General features: G+C 35.0%; 1 protein-coding gene across 1 annotated transcript; it reads right to left on the bottom strand.

The window, feature by feature from the left end:
* Window positions 1–12,424: 12,424 nt before the first annotated feature.
* On the bottom strand, window positions 12,425–13,825 carry LOC145330793 (uncharacterized). The gene has a single exon (XM_080175458.1). It carries the CDS (start codon window positions 13,823–13,825, stop codon window positions 12,425–12,427), a length of 1,401 nt encoding a protein of 466 aa, XP_080031584.1.
* Between the last annotated feature and the right edge of the window lie 1,809 nt (window positions 13,826–15,634).

Raw genomic sequence — 15,634 nt, forward strand, 5'->3', positions numbered from 1 at the left:
ACGGTATACGGTACTATAGTAATGCTTTTCAAATTGTTAGATAATCCTTATATAAAAGTAACAGGATGTCTGTGTGTACCGAAGGATCTTGCTAACCGCCAAACTGATATAGTTATTTTACAATGAAGCTTTGCATAATGACGGAGCCCACTTTTGCACCAGTTTTGATTCCTGTGACGTCATAAGAATGAGGGATTCTCCATCTCTTTTTTAGGGGTTTTCTTTCCCACTTTTCCTCTCATCTCCCTTATTATATGACGTCACAGGAATCAAAAGTGGTACAGATTAAGCTTCATCCGCATGATTCCTGGAATATTTAATATTATTTTTTGGGGGGTGGGGGGGGGGGGTTTGGTTGGCGTACCTGAAAACATAATGTTAATTTTTCAATTCTTTCAAGTTAAATTTCGCAAAAACACCTTTTTGATGAGTTTCAAATCTTGCTTCATCATTCTCTCTGTCTCTCTCTCTCCCCCCATCTCTGTCTCTCTCTGTCTGTCTCTCTCTCTCTCTCTCTCTCTGTCTGTCTCTCTCTCTCTCTCTCTCCCCTATCTCTCTCTTTCTCTCTCTCTCTCTCTCTCCCCTATCTCTCTCTCTCTCTCTCTCTCTCTCTCTCTCTATCCTTTTCTCTGTCTCGCTCAATCCTTCTTTTTATATGTTTTTTTTTATCCAAAGATGAAAAATTCTTTACAGTTTTTGCAAAGACTCAATTATCTTTGTACAGTGTTGGTATGGCCGGTATAGCAATGCTGCTTTATATTCACTAGCCGCTACACCTTTGAGGCGTTTTGTAGAAGGGTGATTTTTTTATAAGGCGATTTTTATTACAAGAATCGAATGGTTAGAAACAGTTAAAAAAGCTTCCCAGGACCTATGAGAAGTTCCCCTGTAAAGGAGGACAATATCGGTTCAGTGGTGTGCGAGATCCCTCGGTACACACAGAGATCCTTTAACTTTGTATTACAATCACTAGCGGCTACGCCCCCAGAGGCCTCTCGGGGAACTTGAAGGTGGGGAAGGGAAGTAGCTCCACCTCTCTAATTTTAGATTTTTAAACAAGAAGTAAAAACTGATTTTTTCTCTAAGGCGATTTTTATTACAAAGATGGTTAGAAACAGTTAAAAAAATTTCCTAGAACCTATGAGAAGTTACCTTGTAAAGTAGGACAATATCAGTTCAGTGGTTAGCGATATTCTTTGGTACACCCAGACAGACACACAGAGATCCTGTTACTTAATTATAAGCATTGTAGGTTTGTCCATGATGACAATCACTTAGGAAACTGAAAATGTACGCAAGTTTGATTAATAAAAGAAAGTTTGGGAAAAACCCGAGTGTACATATTGAGTAGAGTACAAAATCGAACCCTGAATCACTTGCCACCAGAGAATAATGAAAAAATATTTAATAAAACAAAATGTAATTAATTTTATCTTTGAAGTATTTTGTGGATCATAATGAGAAAAAAATCTTCTATTGATAAAGGTGTGTTGTCTGTTTGTGTCAGCTTATACCAACAATGAATTTCATTTTTTTGGAATTTTTCCATTCTCCCCCTTCCCAAATTATTATTTTTGATTTATTTCGCATGTTGGTTATACCTTATTCCTGATTCGTTGTACTGAAAAATCTCGTTAACTGTCGTTTCAGCATTACCTTAATTTATGGTCCAGGTAAGGTTTTTTCAGGTATGGTTTTCCAATTTAGATTTTTCTTTCACGACATATTTTTAATGTTTGGTGGAGGAGGGGGAGGGGGATGACGTTCTAGAGGACATAACAAAGCTACTGGTATTAATATTAATCATTTTCTTGAAATAAAAACATTTCTCAGATGCATTTTATGACAAATGCTTGTTTTATCAACAAAGATGGGTCTAGAATTATATTAGAACTTTAGTGTCACAAATGAATTTGCTCTGAAAACAGCCTGCTACTGGACTGTGATATACTTTTTAAAAGCGAAGCTTTTCTATAATTAGGGTCGGTCCGTACGTCCGTCCGTTCGTCCGTCCGAGATAGATAGCTTTTATTCGTTAATTTAGGCATGTTAGAATTGTCCTATCGATTTCAAACTTTGCATGATGATTCCTGTAGAAGTAGTTAGGTACGATTTAGAAAGCGTAGCAACTCTATAATCATTACCAGAATGTCCGTACGTCCATTTTAAACATGTTGATTTTTCTACTTTTTTAACAACATATTTTTATGTGATCTAATTATCCGTTTGATCTGATTTTTGGTATATTGATTCCTGGGACAACAAAGAACAATTTCATAAGCGCAGCAACTCTATAATCAAGTCCTAAAAATGTTAGTATGTCCATAAACATTATCCTGTATCAAGCAGTTTGAAAAAATTTACTTACACTTTTGCTTCGACTCTTATACTTTTATATTCTGATTTTTCAGTTCAGACACTATATAAGTGTTAATGTCCGTTTGTCCTACCGTTTCAGTGCTTTGCTTTTATGGATGTTGTCATCCTTGTTGTTTATATAATTTAAAAATCTTTTAAAAAGATGATTTAAAAATCCGACAACACAAAACTGTACACAAACAAAAATATATACAAAGAAAATTAATGTTTATAGTTTTCCTAGAGTGATTTAGGCAAGAATTTTAAGGGATAAGACAATAAGAGACATATTGATGCACATTCCCAATAACAATAAACAAATTTACCCTTTCTGTTTATTAAAATTATATTTTTATTTTTATTATATTAGCCAACTTGATAACTCTCTAAAGTTCCTAAGCCAGCAAATGAGAGAATGTGTTTATAAAACTTTTGGTGAAAGTTTTATTTTCAGTCCAATTTCCCTTTTTTATCTCATTCCTTAAGTAATGTTTATGCATATTTATTGTACTATTTCATATTCAGTTGTCCGTGGATACGCAAATGAAAACAAAAATGATTTGACTTACCTAAATTTGATTATATCAGGCTGGTGCCATTTGGCCAATTTTCATAAAACCAAGAAAGACAAAGTTTTTTTCTGCTCCAATGACGTGTAAGCTTTTTTTTGGAAGGGGGGAGGGTTGGGATGGGTCGAGTAAAGACCCCTTTACAGCCACCCTTCCCCCCCCCCTGTGATGCCCTTGTCAGAATTTCTAAGTGAAGCCTTTTTTTTTTACAAAAACAATTAAAAAAAGTTATTTTTCAGACAATTAGACACAGTTTTCACTTTTTAAAATGCACTAAGAAGTAATTGATTGAAAAATCGCACAAAAAAGTTTTAATAAAAATTACTTTTTGTTTAAATAATATCTAATGATTACTAATATCATGCCTTTATTACCTCTGACAATTTTGGAAAGCTTTGTATGAGGGCAAAAATATTGATAGTTATTTATTTATCGCATAGTATTATACATAGCTTCCTGCGTATGGTGAGAATAAAAAAAAATAGGTTAATTTCAGTTTTGTTAGGCCCTAGGGATCGAAGGCCTAGCCTAACAAAACTGGTATCAATATAATGAATTTTCTTTGAGTATTCGTAGAAAATTGTCTTTAATGCGATGCTATACATGAGTTTTCAGTATGGCTGAGAATCGGTTACAATCTACCGGATATTAATCGGTTTCCAAGACATACTTTTAAACAAGGATGACAACATCCATAAAAGCGAAGCACTGAAACGGTAAGACAAACGGACATTAACACTTGTATAGTATCTGAACTGAATAATCAGAATTTATCAGAATTTAAAAGTACAAGAGTCGAAGCAAAATTGTAAGTAAATATGTTGAAAAACTGCTTGAAGCAGGATAATGTTTGTGAACATACTTACATTTTTGGACTTGATTATAGAGTTGCTTCGCTTATTACATTATACTTTGTTGTCCCAGGAATCAATATACCAAAAAAATACGAAAAAAGCTATTTAAAAAAGTAGAAAAATCAACATGTTTAAAGTGGACGTACGGACATTCTGGTAATGATTATAGAGTTGCTACGCTTTCTAAATCGTACCCAACTACTACAGGAATCATCATGCAAAGTTTGAAATTGATAGGACAATTCTAACATGCCTAAATTAACGAATAAGAGCTATCTATCTCGGACGTACGGACCGACCCTAATTATAGAAAAGCTTCGCTTTTAAAAAGTTGAATGAGTAGACAGATAACATACACGTTAAAACAATACAAGAATTTATTACGTAAAAAAAACTTTGATTATGTATAAAATAAGAATAGAGATAGCCATGTTAGAAGAATTTAAAAAAAAACTTTTTAGACAATAAAAATATTCTACACATCTTTTTACGAAGTTAGGTTATTTTTAACTTTATTTTTTTAGATGCCAAAAGCATTTTTTTATATCAATTTCCTTTTCTTTATAGGTTTTTTTTCTTTTCAACAATCTTACAATATTCTTAGTTGATAACAATTATATCCTAGGTATTTTTGCCCTATCCTATTTATAAAGTAGTAAGCAAAGCTTTTTTGTCAGTTCCAAAGGATCTCGCTAACCGCTGAACCGATATGGTTCTCTTTTAAAGGGAAACTTCTTATGGGTCCTGGGATTGTTATAGGCTATTTATTCTTATAAAAAATGTCTGGGTATGGTTCTAGGCTTTTTTTCTGCACTTCAATATCCCTTCGAATTTAGAGCCCCCTATATGCTAGGGGCACAGCCGCTAGTACCTTAAAAAAGACCATAATTAAAATTAAGACCTACATGTATATAGTACACTCTAATATCCTATGTCTAATATGCAAATACTATTATATACCCATTACACTTAGCGTTTGCTTTTACAACTTTACATCTTTGACCATTTTTTTGCGATTTCTACAATCATCAAATAACAATAATTACTGCCAAATTAGAAGGCTTAAGAACTATTGTGATTATAGATTATTTTTATTTCAGAAAATAGCTTTTCAAGGCCATTATATGGGAGTGGAAATGGGGGTAATCTGAGGGAGAACAATAAGCAAGTTTTTTTAAATGAGGGGTAAAAAAGTATTTGGGGTCTGATTTTGTACAGTACACATTTTGTACCTATAGTAGTCTTAACGCGAGTATAATTTTTAATCGCAAAGCTTTTTATAACTAGGGTCCGTCCGTCCGTCCAACGGTTAATTTAGAAATGTTAGAATGGTCCTATCGATTTCAAACTTTGCATGATGATTTTTATAAAAGTTTAGCATAACTTAGAAAGCGTAGCAACTCTCTAATCGTTACCAGAAAGTTCGTACGTCCATTTAAAACATGCTGTTTTTTTAACTTTTTTGACAACAACATTTTGTAAGGTACAAGGGGGGGGGGGGAGTTTTGACACATTTGCGTAAACAGGGAGCATAGGCTTTATCTTTGGACTGAGAGGATATGTTATTAGGGATAAAATCATTCTTATATGATGAATTTTTCCAAGTTTTAAGATTTTTTGGATAGGCCTCCAGGTTCCGGAGCTCCAGGCCTCCAGGTCCTCTCTGTAAAGGTAAAAATGAAAAAAAAATTTTTTTTGAAGAGTTAGAAGTCAACTTATGAAACAAAATTTGCATTTTTTTCTTTAAATATGTGAATAACATTCAAAAATATGCATATTTTGTTTCATAGGTTGACTTCTAACTCTTCAAAAAAAAATTTTTTTTTTTAATTTTTACCTGTACAGAGAGGACCTGGAGGCCTATCCAAAAAATCTTAAAACTTGGGAAAATTCATCATATAAGAATGATTTTATCCCTAATAACCTATCCTCTCAGTCCAAAGATAAAGCCTATGCTCCCTGTTTACGCAAATGTGTCAAAACTTCCCCCCCCCCCCTTATTCTATTGTTCTGATTTTTGAAGTACTGTTTCCTATTACAACAAGGTGCAATATTAAAAGCAAAGCACCTCTGTAATCAAGTCCTAATTATTCTTAAACACTATTCTGTATTTAATAGGTTTTGCAACAAAATTACATGCAATTTTGTCCTAACTTACACATTTATATTTTGCTTATTAATTTCTGAAACTCTACCAGAGTTAATGTTCGTATGTCCTACCGTTTCAGAGCTTTGCTTTTATGGATGTTGTCATCTTTTTTTAAAGAGGAATGTACTAACATTCTTAAAGAGGCTGGGTACTTTTTATTTTGAAATAAACTTTTTGAAATTATTTTTAAATATCTTAAATATATCATTATGTACTGCTTCGGATAAACTCAAAGCTTACCTAAAACTCCGCAATCTAGTGTAAAATGATTGAACATTATAAATTCTGAAAAAAGGACTGTTCTCGATTTAGCATAAACATTATAGCAACATAATTACAATTTTAAAACAAAATTAGCTTACAAGCTTTTAATTAAGCCCTTTTTTCCTTGTAAGAAAACTTGAAATTGTACAAATATGCTGTTGCTTTTTAAAATAATGTAAAAAAATGCTTTGTCATTGGGAGTGTAGCGTAGATTATGTTACGTGGTTCAATTTTGGATTCTTAAGGGAAAAGACAATGGAGATAAATGATAATAAGAGAATCTGAAAATTATTCCAAAAAGTAACTAAAGTAACAGGATGTCTGTGTGAATGAATTTTTTTACGCAGAGAGATTTCAATGCAACATAGATAGGTATTGTAGAGACTTTAACGCAACATAGATAGGTATCGTAGAGACTAGCTTAAACCAAAAAAACAAACATTTAAAATGCCACTAGAGGCCTCTAGGGGCATAGCCGCTAGTATTTAATTAATTAAGTACATAAAGTTATTAAGCTTACGAATGAGTGAACGTGTTAATAAAACTTTGGGTTCTCAATAAATTTACATCCCAATGTCCCCTTCCTCCCTCCCTCGTACAACTACACATTGCTTACTAAAATACAAATAGTGATTGAGGTGTATAATCCATATATAACCCTTTTTGGTTTTAAAAATTCTGAAAGGAAATGTATTTCTATTACCTGCGGGAGCTCTGCCTCTCCATGGCTATACTAACCTAACCTAAGGTGGTTTGTAGTTCAATTGCAATTGGAGTTTAATTTCCTGATATTTAAAGATGAAATTTACAGGGAGGGAGGGGACATTGGGCTGTTTATTACACTAGTCCCCAAAGTTTTATAATAACGTTTCCATCTTCATTGAATTTTATAATCTTCAGAAGGGGCAATTTTGTGTATCACCATTGTTTGGGGAAGTATATCATTATCGGCTATTGTTTTATCCCTGTGAAATACACCATTCAAAATGAAGTTTAAATTTGAACTTCTGTCTTTGCCGCTGCATTGAACCAATCAGGTTATACTCCTTGTCAAATGATATCCAATCATACGCAAGTATTTTGAAAAAGAGACACGCGATTTGTTCAATTCAGCGGCAAATTGTGAAATTTAAAGTTTTGTCATCCATTGCATTGAAAACTACCACCCGGAGTTCCATTGCCCATTTATTTTCACATAAAAGAAATTCGCCCCACAAAGCAGCTATATATTGTTTAGCAAAATATTATAGTAATGGATAGAATGTTTTTTAGGTTGCTAATATAGTTTTTAGATATTGGTCAATACGTTCCTAAATAGTCAAGGGAGGAATTGGAATAAAATCTTTAGAGGGGGGGGGCGGGTTAATAGTGGGGTATCGTTATTAGCCACCTGGGAGAAACATTTTATCAGGGTATGCGAGAATCTGTCACAGTATCCAACGTATTCTATATCGATTGTAACAGAACAAGGATGACAACATCCATAAAAGCGAAGCACTTATATAGTGTCAGAACTGAATAATCAGAATATAAATGTATAAGATACGAAGCAAAATTGTAAGTAAATTTGTTAAAAAACTGCTTGATACAGGAAAATGTTTATGGACATACTTACATTTTATAGGACTTGATTATAAAGATGCGTTGCTATAACATTTACTTTGTTGTCCCATGAATCAACATACCAAAAATCAGATCAATCTGATGATTAGATCACATAAAAATTTGTTGTTATAAAAGTAAAAATCATCATGTTTAAAATGGACGTATGGACATTCTTGTAATGATTATAGAGCTGCTACGCTTTCTAAATCGTACCTAACTACTAAAGGAATCACCATGCAAAGTTTGAAATCGATAGGACAGTTCTAATATGCCTAAATTAACGAAAAAAACTATCTGTGTATGACGAACGTACGGACGGACCGACCTTAATTATAGAAAAGCGTCGCTTTTAAAAATGAGACATAAACAAAGATGACAACATCCATAATAAGCAAATCATAAAAAATTACTAGATGGACAAAATGACAACATGAATTATAAAGAAGATGTTTAGAAAATAAAAGAAGAAGAATATGAAAAACAAATTTATTTATGTCCTTCGTTACATGACCGACAGACCGACGGACCAAGTAAAATATAATATACTAAATGCAAAACAGCGTAAAGGGCCTCCAAAAAATGACGTCATACAATAAAATGACCAATGATAGGCCAGTATACATTGTTATTGACCTATGGTAAAATTTATACTGGCCTCTCATTGGTCATTTTATTTTAGGACGTCATTTTTACGGCAGCACTTTACCCTGTTTCACTGGATACTCAAATTGATACAGATAATCTTTACTAAAAATTTCAGCTGTCTATTAAGATATACAGGGTGCGCCACATAAATCCGGACTTTTTCTTATTTTGAAACAAATGAACATAAAATCGTCAATTTTAAAGATTTTATGGAATTTTAAAAACTGGAAAGCAAACTAGGTATATGACTATTAGAATATTCAATAAAATCGCCGCCAGCATCAATCATCGCCTCTACCCGCCCCCTGAACCGCCCGCCGACCCTGGTCACCATATCCCTGTTCAAGCAGGCGAAGTTCTCAATGATAGGAGCAGTGAGAGAGGTCTTCTTGGTATGGGCGCGTCTATTGGTTCATGCTTTAATGGCGCTCTAGGCTCAAAAGTCCATTGGATTAAGATCGGGGCTGCTGGGAGGCCACATATCCTTAAGGAGTGAGTAACAGCAGGATCCAAATTAACCCATCTTTTAAGCTACTCTTTGACACGGCGGCTCTCATTTGGGCCACAGTTAAGCTAGAACAACGTTTTATACCTTTTTAAAAATGGCATGAAGATTAAGATAGGGTTATCGGCGCAATACATAGTCTAAAACCAGTTTCAAGGTTCCATATGGGCCCCTGAAGTCAAGAACCGAGAAATTTTCAAGATTTTTGACGTTTTTGACATCTTAAAATCTACCACGATCCACTTTGTCGGAGCACTATAGCCAAGTCAGCTGGGATAGAGAGCTCTAGTCTTTTCTAGTGTTTTCACTAGGTATCTGTTAGTATCTCTAGCAAGTTACATTAGTCCATCTCACCTACAGATGGGCTGAGGTCAGATTTAGTAGGCCCAAGTCATAAATCCACGGTAATTTATCTGCGCAATTCGAATCTGCCTTGTTGAATTTATGCGCGGCCAGCTCGGCGTACACGTCCTCCATCGTCCAAAGATTTTCATGGGCAAAAAGGTCATTACCTAAGCTTTTTATAGTGGGGTCAAACGTTCTGATTGGTCAAGTAGTTTTGGCGCTATGGCCGTTTAAAAAAAGTCCGGATTTATGTGGCGCACCCTGTATTAGTTGAAAGGAATTTTAATGTTAGAGGGAGATTTGAAATCTGCATCAAATTTTAAGGATTTTTTTATAAAATTCGTTTTTTGTATAATTCTTTATCTAAAAGCAGAAATACAATTTAAGTTAATTAATTTTGACATCTGTGATTGGTGGGTTGAAAATTATCTTCGCTCTGATTGGAGAAGCTTAAGTGTCGCACAGCATTCAACCAAATAGAGCGCAGGTAGTTTCCAATCCACCTATCCTATTGGTCAAAATTTATGAACTAAAATTGTATTTCCGCTTTTAGATAAATAATTATACAAAAACGAATTTTATAAAAAAATCCTTAAAATTAGATGCAGATTTCAAATCTCCCTCTAACATTAAAATTCCTTATATATCCTACTTAGTACTGTCTGTCTATCCTAAATAAGAGTTGAGAAAATTTATATAATCCAAACAATATAAACTGTAATATAAAACTAATGTTAAGTTTTCTTTTATTTGCGCATTTGAAGAAACTTAACATCTAAGCTCCTGTAGGTTTAATTGCAAATTTATATTCATATTATCGACTTACTACTATTAATCAATCGGCATATATTATAGAAAATGGATAAACTGTGATTTAGATAATTTTTAGAAATCATTGTTCCAAAATAGGATGATTGATTATAACATACAAACAGTAATGTCAATCAAGTTTAAAATCAACATATTTTAATTGGACATACAGACTTTCTGGTAACGAATTCAAAATGCTAGGTTTTTAAAATCTTACCTAACATGCAAAGTTTAAATTGATAGGACAATTCAAACATGCTTAAATTAACGATTAGCCCCAAACCTTTTGTACATATGTATGTATTATCAGGGAGGGAGAGGACATTTGGATGTTTATTACACTAGTCCCCAAAGTTCTTATTCGTCGACTCAACTAATTTGTTTGGTTAGTCTATCAAGTTGAGTGTCCAAACGTTTCAACCAATAATTGTAATCTACATAAGGGTTTGTTTTAGGTATAATAATTGGGGATATTTATCAATTCATCGGCCATTGTATTATCCCTTTAGATCCCTGGTATTATGTACCTTTTATTAATTTATATTCGTATTTGGCGACTAGCATCAATTAATCAATATATTTGTTATATGTCAATTTTACAGCTACTACTTCAAAGCCCCTATACTACATAGAATGATCAGTTGGATGTCTTTCTGTCTGTAAGGGGTGTCAGGGTTCTCCAAAATGTCACATACATCCATATTTTTCTTTAAAAAAATTGTTTATGCCTAGAAGCGTGCAGGGGGTTTTACCATAGGGGTGTTAAGTTAAATTAAACCCCCCTGGCTGGGGGGGGCGGGGCGGGGGGTTAGTGTAAGATAAATTTTAAGGTGGATAAAGGACTTATTCAATATTGCTTCTAAACCTATTAGTAAACGGTTTGCAACCAAATGAAAAATCATGTATAGCATCATATTACAGAAATTCTCTCATGATAATAAAAGGGGGTAGGGGGGAGGTGTACATTACACTACTTTCTGTTTATTTGAATAAAATTATGATAACTCAAAGACCTGATGAGAAAAAACTGAAATTTATATGAGAGTGCTAAACAAATTGACCTAAGAGATGTATACGCGTACATGTAAATAAATGGACAGAAAAATAACAAAGTGTCAATTGATTAATTTTATTGGTGCATCAAAACACCAAAAAAAGGTATTTATTGTCTTTTGTTAAAAATGTGAGATTAAAAAAGATATTTGATAGATGCTATAAAAATAGTAATGGGGTGCTAATTTGTTTTTAAAACTCAGGGATCTAGAGGGATAAGACAATGGCCGATAAATTGATGTACATCCCCAATGGTAATACACAAATTACCGTTCTGTAGATTACAATTAGTGGTTTGGACATTCAACTAAATAAACTAATCAGTAAAAATTCATTAAAAGTCTCAAAAGTTCTTAAGCTAACGAATATGCGAAAAAGGGTTCCATCGGGATTGAACCCAAACGGGATTGAACCCAACGGGATTGAACCCACGGAATTGAACCCGCACGGGATTGAACCCAATGGTATTGAACCCAACGGGATTGAACCCACACGGGATTGAACCCACGGGACTGAACCCACACGGGATTGAACCCACGGGACTGAACCCATGGAATTGAACCCGCACGGGATTGAACCCACGGGACTGAACCCACGGAATTGAACCCGCACGGGATTGAACCCAATGGGATTGAACCCACAAAGGTGTAGGTTTCCCCCAATTTTTTTTTTCTTCAATTTTTTTGGGGGTTTAAGTCTCCTCTTCCAATTTTTTTTTCTTAAATTTTTGAGCGGTGTAAGTCTTCCCCCAAATTATTTATTTTTTCTTTTTTAATTTTTTGGGGGTTGAAAGTCTCCCCCTCCATTTTTTTTTGTTCAATTTTTTGGCGGGTTTAAGTCTCTGCACCCAAATTTTTTTTTTTTGGGGGGGGGGGTGTAAGTATCCAATTTTTTGAGGGGTTTAAACTCCCCTCCCAAATTATTTTTTTCTTGATTTTTTGGGGGTTGAGAGCCTCCCCCACCAAATTTTTTTTTTCTCCAAAATTCACTAGGGTATATATATAAAAATAATTAGGGTGTATCAAAATTTATTTTTTTATTTATTTGTTTATTTATTTATTTTTAATACTTAGTTAGTTAAATCCAGCTTGCACCACGTGGAGGTCAAGTTTCATTGCAAGCCATTTTTTTTTTAGTTTTTTTTTTTTTTTAGTTTTTTTGTTTTGTTTTTAGTTTTTTGTTTTAAAAAAATAGATGATTTTTTTTTTTTTTTTTTTTTATTTTTTTTGTTTTTAGTTTTTTGTTACAAAAAAATAGGTGTTCATATTCAAGAACTGAACAGATTAGCAACTGCTCTCAAGTAAACTAGCTTGTCAGGGGATGTGGCATAGGTGGCAACTTTGGCAGCTAGTCTCTCAGTCAAGATCTTATATTTGTGCCTCCTTGGAGGGTTGTTTTCTACATCAGCATCTGCCAAGGTCTTCAGGTGTAGAGCCATGTCAAGCTGCAACCCTGAAAGAAGTTTCCAGAGTGTGGGGTGCTTGCTCAGGAAAAGGGAATTGAGCCCATTGTGGTAGCCTTCCACAGCATTGGTGGTTCTTGGAATATCACTTCCAGGGTCAGTGAAGTGATTCCACATGTTAATAGGGTATTTAGGCAGGGCTCTTTCCCTACCTGGCCTCTCACGGCCCCTGATATAGTAGAGATCTAAATAAGAAAGGAGTTCATTGGCCCTCTCCAATTCAGGATTTTCATCAATAAGGGTCTGAAACATTTCCCCCAACTCTTGGAATAACACCAGGACATCATTCTCAGGTACAAAAGCCAGAGCAAGAAGGGACTTCACAGCCATGTTGAATTCAACATTAGTCTGATATGGAGTCTTCAGGCCAAGTTCTGCCACCTTCTTATTCAGGTTCTGACCCTGATGGAAGAGACATCCCTTTAATACAGCTGTGTCAAAGACTTGCCTAAAGGCATTGATTGGAGCAGTCTCAAAATCCACCAGGACCCTGTCAGGACTTGCTGCTGGAATAATTTCCTTCAGTTTGGTCAGCGCCCTGATATATGAGTCCTGATGCTTGTTTGGCATCAGTATGTAAACGCAGGGAGGGAAACTGTTGCCAACCTGGCAATGCACAGTGTAAAGTTGGTAAAAAACAGCAGGGCAGACATCAAATGTCCCATCCCCTAGCCACAAAGCTGAATTTTCCAACTTGGCCATCAGGTCTTGTTTGCCAAGAATCAGGAACCTGGAAAGGTCCTCGGATCCGCTATCATATAAGACAATCTCTCTGAGCTGTTCAGGAATTTCAAAATCCAAGCCCTGGGGATTTGGATCAGTTGGATTTTTAGCCCTTCTCTTTGATCTTACATTGTCTTCCAAAGACGAACGTTTTGGCAGTCTCTGTAGCACATCAGTGGAGAGACCCAAGAGGTTGGAGGTCAGGACCATTCTTGTTGAGTCCATGGTACCTGCAGCTCTGGTGCGCAACTCTGACTGGACTTTCCTAACTTGAGTGAGGATAGGATCCCCACTGTGAGTATGGTCCTTGCAACCCTTGCCATTCAAAACCTGGCCATTTTTGGTTTTGATGCTTGCATTGCACCGATATTTTCTATAGTCTCTGCAACGCCAAGTTCGTGAACCATCTGGACCCCTCCTATCTTTTCTCTCTATGAACTCCATCCCATCAAGAACAAATATTTCTCCACATCTCTCTGTCATTTTCTTTTGTATCTGAAAAATAGAATTGTTATGAAAAAATTTGAAAAAATATACATATATTACGCAATTTTTGTATTATATCACAATTTAAAATATAATCTGGGGTTACTTCTTCAGTCATAAGTCCTGTCCATGTTTTATAGACAGGACTTAAGACTCAGGCAGTAAACACCAGAGGACTGTGGTTAAGGAGGGGGATTGTCCTGTTCCCCAGAGATAACTTCATATTTCTATAAAGATTTTAATAAAAAAATAAAGTTATCTCCCCATGCCCCTATGAGAGTCAACTGAAAAAATTCACTGGCAAAAGCACCATGGACAGGTAGTCATCAATGCTTCCAACTTGCTGCATTTGGCCCTGTTTGCAGCATTTTTAACCAAGATGAGACACCATTAATGCAAGTTCCGCCTACTATCCTTGCAACCTTGGCTTCGTTGGCACCGTTAGGTATCCACCAAGGCAGCAAGTTTTTGATTTGTTTATGGGGAATGAGCACTTGCAGGAAACCTTACAACAACTGAGAAGAAGATTCATGCACATTCATGAAGAATATAGGTATGCTAATAATTCTAGTATTACTCTAGCATTAGGTAACTTGCCATTTCACCCTTCCACAATTTTGAATATCAAATGGAAAATTGATATGGCAATGGCTATTTTTATTGCACCAGGATAAAATCCAAGTATCAAGAAAATAGATAAATTGATAGGTACTTATTATTTATTGAAATATGATCTGATGCAATGAGATGCTGTAAATTGAAAATAAAATAATTTACAAATATTTAGTATTAATGAAGAGTTAAATATTATATATAGGTGTACAATTTGTACAAAATTAAAAAAAAAAAAAGATCCTAGTGGAGACTTACACCCCCAAAAAAATTTAAGTAAATAAAATATAAATTTTGGAGAAAAAAAAAATTTGGTGGGGGAGGCTCTCAACCCCCAAAAAATCAAGAAAAAAATAATTTGGGAGGGGAGTTTAAACCCCTCAAAAAATTGAAAAAAAATATAAAATTTGGAGGGGGATACTTACACCCCCCCCCAAAAAAAAAAATTGGGTGCAGAGACTTAAACCCGCCTAAAAATTGAACAAAAGAAAATGGAGGGGGAGACTTTCAACCCCCAAAAAATTAAAAAAGAAAAAATAAATAATTTGGGGGAAGACTTACACCGCCCAAAAATTTTAGAAAAAAAAATTGGAAGAGGAGACTTAAACCCCCCAAAAAATTGAAGAAAAAAAAATTGGGGGAAACCTACACCTTTGTGGGTTCAATCAAAATTGGGTTCAATCCCGTGCGGGTTCAATTCCGTGGGTTCAGTCCCGTGGGTTCAATCCCGTGCGGGTTCAATTCCGTGGGTTCAGTCCCGTGGGTTCAATCCCGTGTGGGTTCAGTCCCGTGGGTTCAATCCCGTTTGGGTTCAATCCCGTTGGGTTCAATCCCGTTGGGTTCAATCCCGTGTGGGTTCAATTCCGTGGGTTCAATCCCGTTGGGTTCAATCCCGTGTGGGTTCAATCCCGTGGTTACCGCGAAAAAGTTATTATAAGACTTTGGGGACTAGTGTCCCCTCCCTCCCCGTTAAAAAAACTACTAAACCTTGCTTGGTAACAAATGTTTCTCAAATTAACAAGAATGTAAAAGTTCATTGAAAATAAAAAAATGGATTTTTAGTAAAACTGGTGTGGTTTAAAGCAATTTCATTTAGATTCCCTACTTCCCCCTATCGAATAAAGAGCCTTTGTATATAATGAGCAAGATGATAGTAATTTCTAAAAATTGCTTTTATTTACAGAGGAAAACAAA

This window comes from Acartia tonsa, chromosome 10 (assembly GCF_053477335.1).
Source record: "Acartia tonsa isolate MP-2025a chromosome 10, ASM5347733v1, whole genome shotgun sequence".
Lineage (NCBI taxonomy): Eukaryota > Metazoa > Arthropoda > Copepoda > Calanoida > Acartiidae > Acartia > Acartia tonsa.

What these genes read in the sequence shown, in the direction of transcription:
- LOC145330793 (XM_080175458.1), bottom strand. Translation starts at nt 13,825, where the DNA reads ATGACAGAGAGATGTGGAGAAATATTTGTTCTTGATGGGATGGAGTTC.